Source organism: Cibotium barometz, chromosome 32 (assembly GCF_041138505.1).
Source record: "Cibotium barometz isolate CiBa-2024 chromosome 32, ASM4113850v1, whole genome shotgun sequence".
In the NCBI taxonomy this organism is placed as follows: Eukaryota; Viridiplantae; Streptophyta; class Polypodiopsida; order Cyatheales; family Cibotiaceae; genus Cibotium; species Cibotium barometz.
The window spans coordinates 51,804,728-51,824,097 of NC_141077.1; the positions used below are offsets into that span (position 1 = coordinate 51,804,728).

Genomic DNA, 19,370 nt, shown 5'->3' on the forward strand with positions numbered 1-19,370 from the left:
AACAAGGTCGAGTCTAGTGGTCTGAATCGAAGTTACTTGTCCCTTCCTACTCAAAGCATCGGCCACTGGATTGGCCTTTCCTGGAAGGTAGTCAATCATACCACCAAATTGCTGGAATATCTGGCTCCAGCGGTGTTGTCGGTCACTCCTGCACTTGGCATTGTCTGAATCCAACGTAATGCCTGATGGTCAGTGTGAACCTCAAAGTCACGGCCATAAAGGAAATGTTTCCAATGTTTCAAGGCTTGTATAACTGCAAGGAGTTCACGATCGTAGACTAAATATTTTCTCTCTGCGGGCAATAACTTACGAGACATGTAAGCTACTGGACGAACCATTTCAGATAATCACCGATGCAAGTAACATCGCAATTGGCTTGAGTCCTGTACCTTGGACCTATACACCTTCATATGGGACTAAATCAACGTTTAGCCTTCCTGAGCCTGATGCTCTGATACCAATGTTACATGCGGAAGCTCTGAGAGTCTTCTTTCAACCCTAAACACCTCTTAGAACATGCTAATGCAGAAAATGCAAACAGAAGAGAGAAGAGAGAGAGAGAGAGAGAGAGAGAGAGAGAGAGAGAGAGAGAAAGAAAGAGAGAGAGAGATGGCTGGAAATTAAGTATCTTCATATGGTACAAAAAGGTACATAATCCTTACAGCCGTGTGAAAAGGTAGTAAAAATACCTATTCTAGTCCTAGTCTAGACCCACACCCAAAGGGGGAGTGAATGACTCTAACAATGTGAATGACTCTAACTATGAGCACTAGTGGCAAGTGCCTTTATATAGGCTCTTGGACAGCTGGAGTGCTGGCCGACTGCTGGTTGGCCAGCCAACTGGACATAATTCTGGAAAACGCAGATCCGACTTGCTCTTGCAGCCGACAGGTCTTCCTTGTCCGTCTCCTAGTCCAACACTTGCCAAATCTGCACTTCATGCTCCAAAATCCCTGGTTCTAATCTCTTTTTCTGGCTGCCCCTTCAGGACTAGCTTCAAGACATGTCCATGGGCAAAACCTTTGTACATGACATCCCCCTCTGCTAAACTTGATGACGGGATTCCAACCTGTTCTTGGATGACTGTCATCATCCCATTTTGTTCCAGGAGTCCCTCTGTCATCCCATCCATCTCTGGCAACCCTTTTCACTGAAAACCCGGCCCGGTCTCCAAAACCCCTCAAACTCTGAATAAGATCTATGCATCTATTCCATCCAATCCCCAATCCGTTCCTGCCTTGTCTCTGAACACCGTCTTGGTCTTCATTCCTAAGAAATGAGTCTGGCACTCTCACTCCACCCCTTGGAGGATCATCTTCCCTTGGAACTGTTGCCCGAGAGCCTTTCCTAGCTCACAGGACTGCCATCCCCTTGGGCTTTGTGGAACACCACCAACCAACCTCCTAGGAGCTCTTCCCGGTCTTGTGTTCCTTGCCTTGGGCTTCGTACCTGTGCACTTTCATGTACCTTGGACCTGTACACCTTCATATGGGACTGAATTAGTGTTTAGCCTTGCTAAGCCCGATGCTCTGATACCAATGTTACATGCGGAAGCTCTAAGAGTCTTCTTTCAGCCCTAAACACCTCTTAGAACTTGCTGATGCAGAAAACGCAGACAGAAGAGAGAGAAGAGAGAGAGAGATGGCAGGAAATTCAGTATCTTCATATGGAACAAAAAGGTACATAATCCTTATTACAGCCATGGGCTGCCTTGAAAAGGTACTAAAATACCTATTCTAGTCCTAGTCTAGACCCACACCCAAACGGGGAGTGATTGACTCTAACTATGAGCACTAGTGCCTTTATATAGGCTCTTGGACAACTAGAGTGCTGGCCGACTGCTGGTCGGCCAGCCAACTGGACATAATTCTGGAAAACGCAGATCCGACCTGCTCTTGCAGCCGACAGTTCACTCTTGCAGCCGACAGGTCTTCCTTGTCCTTCTCCTAGTCCAACACTTGCCAAATCTGCACTTCATGCTCCAAAATCCCTAGTTCTAATATCTTTTTCTGGCTGCCCCTTCAGGACTAGCTTCAGGACATGTCCATGGGCAAAACCTTTGCACATGACATCCCACTATGCTAAACTTGATGACGGGATTCCAACCTGTTCTTGGATGACTGTCATCATCCCATTCTGTTCCCGGAGTCCCTCTGTCATCCCATCCATCTCTGGCAACCCTTTTCACTGAAAACCCGGCCCGGTCTCCAAAACCACTCAAACTCTGAATAAGATCTATGCATTTGTTCCATCCAGTCCCCAATCCGTTCCTGCCCTGTCTCTAAACACCGTCTTGGTCTTTATCCCTGAGAAATGAGTCTGGTACTCTCACTCCACCCCTTGGAGGATCATCCTCCCTTGGAAACGTTGCCCGAGAGCCTTTCCTGGCTCACAGGACTGCCATTGCCTTTGGGCTTTGTGGAACACCACCAACCAACCTCCTGGGAGCTCTTCCCGGTCTTGTGTTCCTTGCCTTGGGCCGTACCTATGCACTTTCATGTACCTTGGACCTGTACACCTTCATATGGGACTAAATCAGCGTTTAGCCTTGCTGAGCCTGATGCTCTAATACCAATGTTACATGCGGAAGCTCTAAGAGTCTTCTTTCAGCCCTAAACACCTCTTAGAACATGCTGATGCAGAAAACGCAGACAGAAGAGAGAGAAGAGAGAGAGATGGCTGGAAATTCAGTATCTTCATATGGTACAAAAAGGTACATAATCCTTACAGCCATGGACTGCCGTGAAAAGGTAGTAAAATACCTATTATAGTCCTAGTCTAGACCCACACCCAAAGGGGGAGTGAATGACTCTAACTATGAGCACTAGTGCCTTTATATAGGCTCTTGGACAACTAGAGTGCTGGCCGACTGCTGGTCGGCCAGCCGACTGGACATAATTCTGGAAAACGCAGATCCGACCTGCTCTTGCAGCCGACAGTTCACTGTGCAGCCGACAGGTCTTCCTTGTCCTTCTCCTAGTCCAACACTTGCCAAATCTGCACTTCATGCTCCGAAATCCTTGGTTCTAATCTCTTTTTCTGGCTGCCCCTTCAGGACTAGCTTCAGGACATGTCCATGGGCAAAACCTTTGCACATGACAGCTACCCAGGGGTATCTATCAAGTGGAAGCTCCCATAGCCTGCCAGTATGTCACTGTCTAGAATAGAGCCTCTGTCACTATCGGTGCAGCCCCCATCTCTGCCCGCACAATCTCATGTGGCACTGATGGCTTACTCTTAATCATGCGTGAGATCATCGCCACTAGGGGCCTCTCCATCTGCTTCCACCCATCATATACCTCCTCTATATCTGTCTCGGGGCCGGCCTCTCCTCTGTCTCAGTAGTGCAAGTGTAACTAGTATTAAATAGCCAAAGCTTCGTCCTCGGCTCCTAAAACTATATCTGTGAGCATTGCCTCTCTAGCGAGCCAAGGGCTGCATATCCCCTCATCAATCTAGCTTCGGCCGCCTTCCGCATCAAGAACTGAGGTCCAGCAAAAGTGATCCCAAGGTATACATATGAGGTAACATACTCCACAGGCTCTCCACTGTATGTAAACTGTATTGCAGATCTACTTATCCACTGTGAGGAGGTGTTAAAGATCATGACCTTGGTCTTTCCAAGGTTCACAGTGAGGTCCCGGTCCTCGCAAAAGGCCCGTAATGCATCCAAATGCCTCTGCAGCCCCTCTGGTGAATCAGAAATAAGAACAATATCATCTGCATAAAAGAGGATTGGTATCAGGACTCCTGCCAAATGTGCTCCTGGTCCTCCCTATCCGTCTATGTACTCCGAGATCTCGTCAATGTATAGACCAAATAGAGTAGGAGACAAGGGGCAGCCCTGCTTCATCCCGATAGTGCTGTGTATGATCTCTGAGTCACCTCCTGGAGCCGTACTCTGCCTATCAAACTAACTCATACAGTGTTATGATCCCCCAGAGCATCTCTGCTAGCACTCCCATATCCTGTCATCTCCTCATCAGTCTGGCCCGTGGGACGGTATCAAAAGCATTGCGGAAATCCACAATGCAGCAGTATATCCGATGCCCATGAGCTCTCCCCTTCTCAATGATCCCCCGTGGTGTAAAGATATGATCTAGTGTGGAGTGCCCTCTCCTGAAGCCTGCCTGCCCCGGTGCTCTGAGTCTCTACTCCTCGAACCATCTACTAAGCTCATGCTCCAAAATCGAACCATAAATCTTGGCCAAGGTGTGACCAATCATGATAGTCCTGTAGTTGTTGGGATCCATGGGGTCACCTACTTTCAAGATAGGTACAATAGTATTCGATGACCAGCTGACAAGGAAGCCCTCACATAAAGCCCTGTTAAACATGTGAACCAGTAAAGGGGCGGTGAACAGACTCCCATATGTATCCTCTCACCTTTGGAAGCCGACTCCCTTGGCACTGATGTGTCTTTGTGTATAAGACCAAGTCTCTCCATCTAAATGTCTCCTCGAACAGACCTACATCTGTCCTCAAGGCGCCATTGCAGTTCCAAACCGCAATCTCTAGCTTGGTCCCATAGGTCTCACACCGTCATTGGGCACGTCGCTCGGTGATGATCACCCTCCCATCTCTGTACACTGCCCATTTCCCTGCCTTCCATGCATCCAAGATGTGTGGCATGCACTCCCTCCTGTGTGCCACCTGTGCTAGTGTGAGATCGTCGTCGAGGTAAGTCTTTTCTCCGTTTAGTGCATGCCTTTTGGTAAGGAATGCTTGCCTCGCCTCCAACCCCGCAAACTTGAGGATGAGTGCACGTTCCTTGGTGGTGTCTTTGCCCACCCTCCATGCCTCGACGAAGGGGATATCAGCGATTTCCAGCTTTCTGCATAGTGCTATGGCGTCCTCTTTCAGCGAGGCTCCTTCCTTCCATCCCACCACTCTCACAATCAATGCCCTAATCTTCCTTCTTTTCTCCTCTTTGAGTGTGTCATTGATGATGTTTGGGGATGATGGTGGGTTCCGTTCCTTCTTGGCAACCTCAATCCAGCTGCCCGCTTCTTCCACTTGTTTCTGTGTCTTCTTAATCACCTCGGCCCATGTGGTTGCCTCGTTTGCCTTCTTCTCCTCTTGTTCCTGGAGGGTCTTCATTTGCTCTCTAAGTGTATTCAGCTCATCATTGAGGGATAGTTGAATTTCTCCTTAATCGAATTGAGTACGTGCCCTCAAGGTCTCGTTTTCCACTTTAAGGGTGGCGACTCGGGCCTCCAGCTCCGTGATTAGTGAGGTGTGGTGGCTAGTTTTTGCGTCCAACATTTGGACCATTTCCTCCTGCATCTTGCTTAGCTGAGTTGCCATGTATGCCTGCATGTTTGCCTTCCACCTATCCATCTCCTCTTGCATGGAGGCACGCAACTCATGCCTAAGGTCATCACTATCCTTGTTCTCCCCAAGCTTCTTTTGTAGGTGCTCAATGTCTGTATCCTGCATTTTGCATACTTCTCTCATGGTGGTCAGGCATGTTTTGATATGGGGGTCGCCGATCTTCTGTGTGCTCGCCCAAATTGAGTTGTATTTCCTCTCCTTCTCACCTCTAGTCCTTGTTGCGGCGAGCTGTCCATGTTGGACTGAAGGGGTCCCCCTTCTAGTCTGATTTTGGTCCTCAGCTGGTGGCCCCCATAGATGGCGGGCTGCAAGTGGGGAGGCAAGTAGCTTTGTTGCTGCCTTGGGGGCCTGAGCAAGGGCGGGTGGGGAAAGGGAGCCGAAGACAGAGAAAGGATGCACAGCTGCAGCTTGGGGCGAAGAGAGAGAAAGGATGCGCAGCTACAGCTGGGGTGAAGAGAGAGAGGCGAAGAGAGAGAAAGGATGCGCATCTACAGCTAGGGGCGAAGCGAGAGAGGCGAACAGAGAGAAAGGGCGAAGAGAGAGAAAGGATGCGCAGCTGCAGCTTGGGGCGAAGTGAGAGAAAGGATGCGCACACCGCAACTGCAGCTTGAGGCGAAGAGAGAGAGAGAGAGAGAGAGAAAGAAGAAAGAAAATGACCTATGAGACCAAAAGGTTACATCATATCCATGAGGTACATAATTCTGGATACAAAATAGTAATAAAGAAAGATAACAAAAATCTAGAACTTTAAAATCTAATCTAGGTACATGAGCAGAGAGCTCTCATATCACCCTAATACATCCCTCATGGGCTGCTGTGACATGAGAGAAATGAAATGAAATGAAATGATATATTAACGTCTTCAGAAGGCCAAAATGACCTATGAGACCAAAAAGGTTACAACAATAGGTGGATCTGATACAATGTCTGTGTAAAGAAAGCTAAAAACAACTAAACAACTAACTGAAACTGAAACAACTATGAGGAAAAGTATGGTACTAGGAGCTCCTAATGGATAACATCTGGGAGGAAAACTCCAGCAACAAAGGTAAGCATCATACACATCACTATCCAAAGATGTCTCTCATCGGTCGATGGCGGATATCCTCAATGTCCTCCATGGTGAGTACTCTCACTGGACGTCTCCCATGCCGTGCTAGTATGGTCCTCATCCTCTGTTGTAGTCTCCACCGGTGTCGAGATGGGCCTCTCATCTTGGGGCGCCTGGACCGCCCCAGCTCTATAGCCCGATCAATCAGTGTACCTCTAGTGCGGCTATACTCTAGGGCTAGCTGCAATGCCTGCTGGCCTGACTGCTCAATCTCTGGTCGAAAGAAGTCTGTAATCTGCCTCTGTAAGTGTCTCCCCCTCTCTGATCCCCTCCCTCTCAAGAGACCCTCTCTATGTCTACGAAGCTCCAGCAAGTATAATCCGAGGCATCTCTGATCCTGGTATCTCATGACTCTAGAAAGTGGTCCGAAACCCTCTCTAAACAGGCAGTGAAAACGGCCTCGTATCTCATAATATACTGGACAGTGACATATGTAATGTAACTCTGTCTCTGGCTCCATCTGGCACAGCTGACAAATCCTGGCCTCAGCTGGTACTCCTCTGAATCTGCCAGTCTCAATCTCTAGCTGGTGTGAGGATGTGCGCATCTGACCAATAGCACACCGTACCCCATGAGAAAGATGAGTATCCATGTAGCTGGGTCTAATCACAAACCCATCCTGCGTGAGCTGGAGAAGATGATCTCTATAGAAAGCCATCTTCGTACCAAGCTCCTGTGTCGGCTGTATCCATGTCCTCCTAGTGTCCAGCTGAATCAAGTCCTGCCTGATAAGTCTGGTAATCTCTGCCCGTGTGAGAGAGAGGGAGGGTGCATCCAGGGAGTACTGAAATGGAGGTAGCCTGTCCATACTAAAGCCATGCAACTGGAACCAAGCTGTCATCTGTGCATACCAACATGATCCATCTCCCTGTGATGCCAACTGTCGTGAAGACTCTAGGGCTAAGCGAGAGAGAGAGAGAGAGAGAGAGAGAGAGAGAGAGAGAGAGAAATGAAATGAAATGAAATGATATATTAACGTCTTCAAAAGGCCAAAATGACCTATGAGACCAAAAAGGTTACAACAATTGGTGGATCTGATACAATGTCTGTGTAAGGAAAGCTAAAAACAACTAAACAACTAACTGAAACTGAAACAACTATGAGGAAAAGTACGGTACCAGGAACGCCTAATGGATAACATCTAGGAGGAAAACTCCAGCAACAAAGGTAAGCATCATACACATCACTATCCAAAGATGTCTCTCATCGGTCGATGGCGGATATCCTCAATGTCCTCCATGGTGAGTACTCTGACTGGACGTCTCCCATGCCGTGCTAGTATGATCCTGATCCTCTGTTGTAGTCTCCGCCGGTGTCGAGATGGGCCTCTCATCTTGGGGCGCCTGGACCGCCCCAGCTCTATAGCCCGATCAATCAGTGTACCTCTGGTGCGGCTGTACTCTGGGGCTAGCTGCAATGCCTGCTGACCTGACTGCTCAATCTCTGGTCGAAAGAAGTCTGTAATCTGCCTCTGTAGGTGTCTCTCCCTCTCTGATCCCCTCCCTCTCAGGAGACCCTCTCTATGTCTACGCAGCTCCAGCAAGTACAATCCGAGGCATCTCTGATCCTGGTATCTCATGACTCTAGAAAGTGGTCCAAAGCCCTCTCTGAACAGGCAGTGAAAACGGCCTCGTATCTCATAATATACTGGACAGTGACATATGTAATGTAACTCTGTCTCTGGCTCCATCTGGCATAGCTGACAAATCCTGGCCTCAGCTGGTACTCCTCTGAATCTGCCAGTCTCAATCTCTAGCTGGTGTGAGGATGTGCGCATCTGACCAATAGCACACCGTACCCCATGAGAAAGATGAGTATCCATGTAGCTGGGTCTAATCACAAACCCATCCTCCGTGAGCTGGAGAAGATGATCTCTATAGAAAGCCATCTTCGTACCAAGCTCGTGTGTCGGCTGTATCCATGTCCTCCTAGTGTCCAGCTGAGTCAAGTCTTGCCTGATAAGTCTGGTAATCTCTGCCCGTGTGAGAGAGAGGGAGGGTGCATCCAGGGAGTACTGAAATGGAGGTAGCCTGTCCATACTAAAGCCATGCAGTTGGAACCAAGCTGTCATCTGTGCATACCAACATGATCCGTCTCCCTGTGATGCCAACTGTCGTGAAGACTCCAGGGCTAAGCGAGCATATCTGTCTCTAGGGAGAGCCCAAGTGCTATGTATAAAGGAGACTGATCGAGTGAGTGCCTCTACTACCAATGGGGGGGCAGCCATCTCTGCACGGATAATATCATGTGGTACGGAGGCCTTGGCCCTAATCATCCGGGAAATCATAGAAACCAAGGACCTCTCCATACGTCTCCATCCATCAGTGCTACCAGCTCGGCTGTGGTGATCCACTGAGGGTCCCCATATCTCCACTCCATACAGCATGGCTGAAGTGACCAAAGTGTCAAAGAGCCACAGCTTTGTTCGAGGTTCCTGAAACTGAACCTGCGAACACATCCTCTCTAGTCTCCCCAATGCTGCATAAGCTCTGGTCAATCTGGTTTCCGCTGCTCTCCTCAAGGAAAATAGTGGGCCACTAAAAACCACACCAAGGTAAGTATATGCATCTGTATACTCCACTGTCTCCTGACCATATGTAAAGGTGGGCATTGACCTCCTAACCCACTGTGCTGTGGTGTTAAACACCATCACCTTGGTTTTACCAAGGTTAACAGACAATCCACTGTCCTCTGCAAACATGTGCAATGCATCCAAATGACGCTGCATCCCCTCTGGAGAATCTGAGATCAGCACAATATCATCAGCATACAATAACAGCGGAATCCATGTCCCTGCTAGCTGTGCTCCTCTGTCACCCTCCCGCTCTACATAGTCCGAAACCTCATCCACATACATCCCAAATAAGGTAGGGGAAAGGGGGCAGCCCTGTTTCACCCCAATAGTGGAGTGAACCATCTCAGATATACCCTGGGTAGTACGTACCTGCCCCACAACTGTCCTGTATAAAGCCATGATTCCCCAAATCAGCTCTGTGGGCACTCCCATCTCCTGTAGTCTGCGCATCAGTCTGGCTCTCGGTACTGTGTCAAAAGCTTTGCGGAAATCCACAAAGCAACAATAAATCCTCCTGCCATATAATCTGCCCTCCTCAATAATAGCTCTGAGTGTCAAGATATGGTCAAGAGTGGAGAAACCTCTCCTGAACCCTGCCTGCCCTGATGCACGTATGCCCTCTCTCTCTGCCCATCTACTCAACTCCTGCTCAAGAATAGATGCATATAATCTAGCCAATGTGTGACCAATCATGATGGTACGATAATTCCCAGGAAGCATGGGATCCCCTGACTTGAAGATAGGCACAATCGTGGACATATTCCAAGTCTCAGGAAAACCCTCACACATGGCTCGGTTAAACATCATAGCAATAAGCTCTGCAAGCATATCTCTGGCATGAATAAAGTGCTCTGCTACCAAACCATCATGATCATATGCTCTCCCAGTCCTCATCCTGTCAATAGCTTTCCTTACCATCTCAGCAGTAAAGAAAGCACACGTCTCTGGGCATGGCTCCGATGGGTCTGGCAGGGGCGGCTGTCCTGGTGCTGTGTACAGGGATGCTGCATACTCACCCCAAATCTCTGTGGAGGTAATGGCTGGTGATGGTGAATGCTCATGGAATAGTCTCCATGCCTCGCCTGAGTCCTGACTCATAAACAACTGGTACAAATCCCTCTCTAACTGAGCAAGATAAGCCCTCTTCTTCCGTCGCACTAGGTGCCGGAAGGTAATCCGTGACTGTCTGTGAGTGGTAACACCCATGAGCACCTCTCTCTGTAATCTGATCCTCATCTCTCTGCACTCCTCATCATACCAACTGTTCTGGGGCATGTTCCCAGATCGTCTCCGTGTAGGCTGACTATGGGGATATGCCTCTGATGCTGCAGCATGAAGCGTCTCTATCAATATCTGAGTGAGCTCATCTAATGGCCGTCCCGGCTCCTCGGCACATAGGCGTCTGTATATCTCATCCGTGTATACGGTGTCAGTCTCCCTCGTAAAGGTATAACGAGTGTGTGTGGAGACCTGTCCCAATGGAGCGGTGCTGAACTGAAATGTGAGAGTGAAGGACAAGATAGCATGATCCACTGCTATTCCAACCGGCCTAGTGCCTACCATAAAATCCTGAAAAGAGGGAATGAGACTGGGCTGAGCCATAACATAGTCCACTGTACTAGCACCATGCCGATGTGGAAAGCTAGTGAAACCGCCCGATGTTGGGAATCTCTGTAGGCCATTCAGGATGGCCAATCCATGTGCAGTCCCCATGTCTATCAAATACCGCCCATACACTGTATGTTCCTCATCCTGTGAGAGTCTAGATAGGCCCATATCCCTAACATCAAGCTCCCTCAACATCTCCTCTGAGGTATCATAAAATACTGTCTGGCTATGGGCGGTCCTGGCATTGAAGTCTCCCAAGAGAATGATGTCACCATCCCTGGAGAACTCCCAAATGTCATCATCCAAAATAGAAAAGGGAGACTGCCCGCTAGGTGATGCATACACTGATGTACTACAATAACGACACAGTACACCCAATTGGGTCCCAAATACCCTCTGTAGGGCCCCACCAAGGATGGTGTATTTGCTTGTCGGCAGCATCAAATCCCACACGTGTGAAAGTCGGCACTCAAAGATGATTTTCCTTGTCGTGGACAAATATAGGCCGACAATAGTACCATCTGGCCAACCAACATATTTAAGCCTATATAAGTGTTAGGCATCATTTGTACAAAGCATCTCTTCCCTCTTTGGGATTAGGTCATGATGTAGGTAGTAGAAGTGTAATAGCCACCTTTTGGGCAAGCCAAAGGCCTCATGAAGTTATAAAGTCATATCTTTTTGTAACATAGTAATCTATTGAATACCAACAGCCATCTCTCTCTCTCTCTCAAACCAATCCCGTCAAGTGGGAATTGGGAGTATTTAACAAATACAATGCTCCATGGGTTCAAAGAACCAGATGAGTCCATATACAAATGAATACACTACCAAACAAAAGGCTCGAAGTCGATGTTCGAAGTAGAACGACCACTTGCGTGGTCAAGTCTCTACGGTCCTGTGCTTTCACTGGACTCCGCGGAGAGCGCCCCACTGGTGTTCCAGGACCACGCACAAACAGGCGCTCCCGTACTAATGCCTGGCTCTCCCGATCTCAGCACCTTTGGACCGTGGTTCTCCAAGAGCTTGGACTACTCGGCACCGAACGGGTGTTGCCGTAGAGAGAATTCCTCACCAGATTTATCACAAAGTTCTTTACTTAAATCTGAAATTCACTTACTTGTAGATTGCAGATGGAAAACCAATACCCGGATGTGTCTGTCTGTGTGCAGCTACTAGTGGAGGACACCAAGACACAGCAGCCTGGCTCTGCAGAAGCACAGCCGTCAACTGAAGGAACAACAGCCACGTACAGAAGGTACAGCCGCCTGAGGGAGAAGAAGCGGGAGCCGCTTATATGCAAGGTACAGCTGCCACCAGTATGCAGAGCACAGCAGCCTTGTTGGTGATGGAGCGCACAGCCGCTATGCTGAGTAGGCAGCCGCCTGCTGGAGGATGGCACACGGCCGTCGGCGCAAGAGTGGGCAGCAGGCTGGTAAACAGGTGCAAACACTTGCTAGGAGCACAGCCGCCTGAGAGGATGGGGAAACAGCCGCCTGATGGATAGGAGTGCTGCCTGCATGAGATGGACAACCGCCTGTGAAGAGCAGCAGTGCAGTCTGCACAGCCTATATGGAGGATGGAGTGCAGCCTGAGGAGAAAGGCCGCCTACTGCTGATGGACACACAGCCGCCTGCTGTGGTAGGCGCCTGGCTGCAGAGCACGGCCTGTTGGAGATGAACACACCGCCTGCTGTGGTAGGCGCCTGGCTGCAGAGCAAAGCCTGTTGGAGATGAACACACAGCCTGTTGGTGATGGACACAGAGCCGGCTGCTGTGGTAGGCTGCGCAGCAACCTATAGTGCAGCCGCCTAAGGGCAAAAACGCAGCTGGCTGGAGAACAGGCGCGCAGCCGCCAGTAGAGTAGCAGCGCAGTCTGCTAGGGGTGGCAACATGCGCAGCTTGCTGGAATTGGCAGCCAGTTGCCTGCAGAGGAGCAGCGCAAGAGATGGTCGCCGGATAGATGGTGGAAACGATCGCCCGTGTCCCCACGATGGAGGTGGTAGCTTCTTTTTGTAAAGGTTGGAGTGGAGTAAACTATTTGAGCTGGCTGGCTCCACATGTTTGCATGTGGGCGGCCAGCTCCATGGTGGTGTGGGTAGGTGACCATGCACCCACCCCCACACACACACAAGTTAAGTGTGGCTCCCCCACCTTGGCCCCTAAGTGGGTGCCCAAAGTGGGTGCCCACTTTTAAGTGAATGTGAACATATAACCTTATAAAATGAAAGGTTAAAGAATAAAGTATTAAACCAACATGTGCAATACACTTACCACCTGTTCACACGCAACACCTTGGCCCCTAAGTGGGTGCCCACTTTTAAGTGAATGTGAACATATAACCTTATAAAATGAAAGGTTAAAGAATAAAGTATTAAACCAACATGTGCAATACACTTACCACCTGTTCACACGCAACAAAACTTGTTAGAAGACAGAGCAAACTTCACGACTCACTGGCAGGTGTCCCCGCTCAGTAAGTGACACGTCAAACAGGCAAACACAAAAATACAAGTCATGCGAAAACAGTTTCAAACATGCAGAACATGAGTGCATGTGCAAATAGTATCATGGACATATCTCCCGTTCATGGAACAAGTACAAAATATCTGTCGGGCACAAAAATGGCACGACGTAAAACATAAATCTTGGTCTTCCTATGGAGTGACAGCCCCATAGGTAAGACACAGTTCCAGGCACGAGCCTCATAGTTACCAGGGGACGGGGACCGGGGACCGGGGACGGGAACGGGGACGGGGACGGGGGGTGGAGACGGCACTCAAAATTGTTAATTTTAGAGGAGTAAAGAATCAAGATTAATCAATCAATAACAACAAGCTTTCTAACTCCAAAAGTTATGAATCATGATACACATTACATTTAAAATTAAATTACGCTACGAGGTGCAAGAGTCAAGAGTCAAGACTTGCAAAGTCGGAAAAGAAAGACTTTAAAGTTGATAACATTAAATAGATATACTCAAAAGATGTTGGGGCCTAGGCAATACAAAATATAAGTCACTCGCTCTCATACTCTGCGCTCCCAATAAGAGAGGTGCTAGCCTCATGATCATGAGTGCGTGAAGTGTGGATGGGGATTGTGTCATCCGATGAAGGCTCATGAGGAGAACCATCTGTCCCACCCTCCTGTGCAATAGTTGTAGCTGCCTCCTCTTGTTCCATCTCCCACTGTGTAAAAGTATCGGCATTGCATCTTGCACTCTTGCCAAGCATGCGCAAGTTTGCGCTAATGAAGACAAGATCATTAACTCTTTCCACCCCAAGCCGATTTCTTTTCTTTGATGAAATGTGACTGTAGGAGGACCATAATTGCTCTAGGCAAGAAGAGCTAACGGACTGGCTCAAGATCCGGATCGCCAACTGTTGTAGCTCTGGTCCATCTGATCCGAAGTCCTCCCACCATAATGCTGCACCAACCTTGAATCTGTCCTGCCGCGCATCTGCACATCCATATGAGCCTTGAAATGCCCTGTAATTAGAGAGCTGGTCTCTAATTTTGCGCCTGATTTCTGCATCCGGCGTGAGGCGATCCAAGATGAGTCTCCAACCGTTGCTCACCTCTTTATCACCCTCCTGCCCTTTTCCCTGAAATTCTGGGTCCGCCATAAAAGCAGCTGCATGTAAAGGAGAGGAATATGAGCTCCATCTCGCCACACAAAGCGAGTGGATCTCCTCATATCTATCTACGTCTGGCTCAAGCTTCTCAAGACTCTCTATCATCTGGTCCATGGCTTCATATACTTTGCCGATGCATGGCTGCATAGCATCAACAATCCTGAGCAAGTGGACAATGGGATGCACCATGGCGTCAGTGCGCTTGAGGTCCTCCCAAAAATCAGCATCGTCGACCTTTTTCTTGCATGAAATCCCTACCTGTGTACGTGCAAAAGATGAGGAGCAAAACTCATCACTGATGAATAGTTGCCGCATGGCACCCTGACAATCCTTCAAGCAATGCAACATAAGAAAGTTGTATGCAAAGCAAGTGTTCGAGTACTTGAGAAGGACCTTTGTGGACCTCTTCCCAAACTCGGATCGAAGGTATGTGTGATTGTTGATGAAGGTCACAATTGCACATGCATCATCAATCACCGATTCAATCCATGACAATTTCCCAATATCTTTCAAAAGATTATTGAGACAATGTGCCATGCAAAAAGAGACGGTGATTTGAGGATACATACTCTCAAGAATAGCTCTATTTGTCGCCTCACCATCCGTGACGAAACCGATCACACATTCGGGGCCGATAATCTCGACAGCACTACTCCACTCAGCAGCAAGTACATCCGCACTCTTTCCCGTCCCTGAAGCATCATGTGAGGAGACAAAGTACATCTCCCCCCGTGAGTATGCCACAAGGCCATGGATAGACCTTTTCCGCGTGTCACTCCATCCGTCTGCAATCAAAGAGACTCCATTGCGAGCCCATTGTCTCTTTGTGTTTGCCGCCGCTTGCTCAACAAGGCGTTTCTCCTTGTCAAGCATAGTGGTCCCCAAGGTTTCGGAGGATGGAGGTGTGTAGTGAGGACCGTACTCGCCAATCTTCTTCACCATCGTTTTGAAGTAGTCGGACCTATTTATCATTTCAAAAAAAAAGAGGATAAGTAATTAGAATGGCAAAATGGTGACCCGTGAATCGTGACTCGTGAGACATGATGATGAAATCATGTGAATGAAATACGTACCGTGCCACACGAAAAGCAATGTGGTCATGAAAAAGAAGCGGGCCACCGCAGCATCAACCTCCTCCTTCTTTTTGGGATCCCAACTCCCCTCAAGAGTACTTTGCCGACGAGAGAGAGAGGGTGGACTAGGTTGCAGCATTGAGAAGGCGGCTTGTGTGAAGCCACGAGTAGTGCCACGAGGAGGACGTGGTAGAGGGGTAAATGAAGATGCACCACCACCCGATGTAGAACCTGATGTTTGGGTTGGAGTGACATAAGTGTTGGGATCCACTCCACGCACCCTTTGGCTTGCATTCAAAGCTTGATGGGCGGCAAGCTTTGCAAGAAGCTCCTTTCTTATCTCCGGTGTGACCCGCTCACAAAATTTCACCTCATGACCGGGATCATGCAACAAATGGGCCCTCACCCTATTGGCCCCACCCACACGCTTATATGGGCAAAGCTTGCATGTCCATGGACGTGCACCCCCCGCATGAGTAGGAGACTCGAAGTTGACCTCATCCCACCATGACCACCCATCCGTTCTACTCCTACCGCCCGCATGAGAAGAGGATGCCATGAATAGTTAGTAACTTAGTAGTAGTCTAGTAGAAGAGGGTGGAGAGAGCTTAGAGGGTAGAGTAGGAGAAGAGGTAGAGGGAAGATTGAGAAGATTGAAGTAGTCTAGTAGGAGAGGGTGGAGAGGAAGGTGGTGGAGTAGGAGAGGGTGGAGAGGAAGGTGGTGGAGTAGGAGAGGGAGATAGTGGAGAGGAAAGCTTGAGTAGGAGAGGGAGATGGTGGAGAGCCTAGAGGTACTCAAGTCTTGGAAGTTGGAACTTGGAAGGCTTGAGCAATGAGTAGAAGAGGAGTAGCATAAGCCCATTATATAGCATATGGCAGCTCTCTCTCTCTCTCTCTCTCTCGCTCTCTCTCTCTCTCTCTCTCAAACTCTCAAACGGCCAGCCGCCAACGGCTAGTAACCGTTACCCGAAAAAAAAACGGCTCGATTTTTGTAGCCGTTGCGCCGTTGCAGACGTCCCCCCGTCCCCGGCTGACAACGTCCCGCCGTCCCCCCGGGCGGGGACGCCCATCCCCTTGTCACGTCATGTCCGTCCCGTCCCCTGGGCCGTCCCACCTCCGTCCCGCAACTGCAGTTAATCGGGACGGCGTTCCCACGTCCCACGTGGGCGTCTCGCCGTCCCCCTGTCATCACTATGACGAGCCTCCCTATGGAGTGACAGTCCCATAGGCAAGACACGGCACAAATACTGGCTCTTCCATGGCGTGACAATCCCATGGATAGAACACAATCCAGGTCATACACGGGTGGCACCAATCTGGCTCCCGTCCATGTCAAGCAAAAATACTGGCCTCTTCACATGAGACACCGGCCTGGCCTCAAGTGAACGAGACACAAAAACTGGAGATGGACCAAATGGTCGGCCAATTGGTGACACTCTCTTCTATGTCTAATCATTTCATTAATCTTTTTGTAACATAGTAATATATTGAATACCAACAGCAATCTCTCTCTCTCTCTCTTTTCTTTATCTAATCATTTCATTAAGCATCTACAGGTGTTCCATAATCAACCTTAGGGCTGGATCATAGAAGCCTTATTAAATAGAGCCCGAAGAGGTACAAGTCAAGAGTCACATCCCAAAAGCAGGAGTGTGGCTCTTGATCAAAGAGTTATGTCTTTAGAGAAAGAGTTGTGTCTTTAGGGCAAAGGGTCATATCCTTCGGATAGGACATGCCTCTTCATAAACCCTTGCGATGGGATACAACCCTTGAACAGTGTCCTTTTTTTTTCCGACTAGCCTTAGGTCCAAGATCCTTCCATAGTTACCATTTTCCACCGCCCTTACGTGCATTTTATCCGCTCATAGGTGATGCCACCTTGTGGGGTTTTGAACCCAGGTGCTCCTGGTCCTAGGCAAACACCTTCGCCACTTGGGCTATCACCTCATTGGGCCCTTGAACAGTGTCTCTCCACTAATAATCAAGATTAGGCTGTAATAAACGAGATTAAGAGAGATTAGTCACAAATCGTGACATTGCCTTCCACTTAAAAGAAGATCTAGGGTTATATAAGTGATTGTTGTTGTATCTTCTTGATCAAAATGTCAAGTCATGGAATTATTTCTTCGGTCTTTGATCAAAATCCAATGTCTTTTGTTGAACTTTATATTGAATAGTCATATATCTTTTGTTTTTTGAAAGTCTTCACGAAGAGGTATGAAGTTACTCCTTGAATCACCATGTCACATAATAATTCCATTATGACATAGTTTTCTACAAGAATTTGAGGTAAGTGTAAAACTTGTTCATTAGTGTCGAGAACGGTATCCATTTGCATACTGGATAAGACTGTTTGTGAGCATTGCAAAGAAAGTCCTTTTGATGCACTTTGAACAACTACATGTGTCATCTTTGTGTCTTCAATCAAGTCAAGCTTTGTCAAATCTTCATCTTTGTATAATGAATCTAAAAATTTCTAGAGCCAGTGCGGAAAATCCTATTGTCTTGTCCTGCATAGAAACATCTTGAACCATTGTAACAATTTCATAGTCATGTTATCTTCAACACTTGAGCAATGTTCTGCATCAATAAACTGATTATATCTATCTTTTGAAATTATCTCTAGCATGGCAGATTGTTCGTGAACAGTGGAAGTAATAGCTGTAGCTTGTGCATGAAGAGGTTGCACCATGGCACGTTTCCCTTTAGAAGAATTTTGAGATCTTTCTTCTGAAGTAGAGGGTCCCATGTTGGAATTCAGACGGTTATTGGGTCGCTTCGGACAATCGAACCATCAATGATTGCCATAAGCATAGTCCTTTTTGTCATAGGTTAAAACGGAAAAGCATAATTGAACTCTTGAACATCTCTTGACACGATTAAGTAGTTTAAACAAAAAAAAAAAAAAAAAAACATGGTTGAATTCTTGGCATGATTATAGTTAAAACCTTGGCATGATTAAGAAGATTAATCAGAAAAGTATGGTTAAACTATATGGCATGATGAGGTTATGCCAAAACTTACAAAGTAGTTTATCCGGATGGCTGAAGAGAGCAGTTTGCCGATCAAGCAAAGGGCATAAGCTCACACCTCCAGAAGCATCAAGGTAGCTCGACAGTTCTTTGACACCTTCCTGCGAAACAAAGAGAACGAAAAAAGAGAAGAAATAGACCTGGTTTAGCAGCGATCATCGAAAGGCAAAGTGTTTTCTTTGGACAGCAGAAGAGAGAGATTTCGTACCTCTCGCAGTTTGGCCTTGTCTGAGAGGAGCTTGCTGATGAGAATCTCTACCTCTTCCACTGTCGCCATAGCTCGTAATACACTCACAGACCCTTTTAGAGCACCATGTGCATGCTCGTATGGGGGGGGGTGATGGGTTTTTCCAATACGACCTTTTGTGTTGCTCTTTTCTTTGGGTTCTTGTTGATGCGAACTGCCTAGAGTGTGTCCCTTGCCTTGTTGATGTCCATTTTTTTTACATTCAAACCCCCGTATAAGACTACTATTTGAAGTAAAGCAAACTTACCAGAGCAATTGGTGAAGCGTGTGTGTGTTTGGGGTAAGGTCTCGTGAATGATCGAGTCTTACTTCGCGTGTGTGTGTTTGGGGTAAGGTCTTGTGATCGATTCTTACTTGCAGCTCTCATCCGTAAGGACACTGCTTGGTACAAATTAAAAATCTCGCATTACAAAAAAAAAAAAAAGTAAAGCAAACTTAGACCCCTCCCTTCGACTGGTTTTGGCCTGCTCTTAAAACACACGCAAACAATAGACATGCATGGGTGTACAGAGATGGGGAGGTGATCATCACCGAGTTTCGTGCCCAATGACGGTGCGAGACCTATGAGACCAAGCTAGAGATTGCGGTTTGGAACTGCAATGGCGCCTTGAGGACAGATGCAGGAGACATTTAGAGGGAGAGACTTGGTCTTATACACAAAGACACATCAGTGCCAGGGGATTCGGCTTCCAAAGGTGAGAGGATATAGATGGGTGGATCAAAGTAAATAAGCACCATGGCTTGAGCATAATTAAC

At 48.0% G+C, this 19,370-nt stretch overlaps 1 protein-coding gene across 7 annotated transcripts in view; it reads right to left on the minus strand.

The window, feature by feature from the left end:
• The window catches only part of ATM (Serine/Threonine-kinase ATM-like protein), a 317,444-nt gene extending 298,659 nt beyond the window's left edge, over positions 1 to 18,785 (minus strand). For 5 of the 7 annotated variants that reach the window (XM_086772522.1, XM_086772521.1, XM_086772520.1 and 2 more), the window contains exons 1-2: positions 18,576 to 18,783; positions 18,360 to 18,468 (exon numbers count right to left, since the gene is read on the minus strand). In XM_086772522.1, the coding sequence (XP_086628648.1) occupies positions 18,360 to 18,468; positions 18,576 to 18,644 (178 nt within the window). In that variant the 5' untranslated portion in view covers positions 18,645 to 18,783. Of the gene's footprint in view, positions 1 to 18,359; positions 18,469 to 18,575 lie in introns of all 7 variants that reach the window. The other 2 variants (XR_015261774.1, XM_086772523.1) reach the window with 1 other exon arrangement.
• Positions 18,786 to 19,370: the final 585 nt, after the last annotated feature.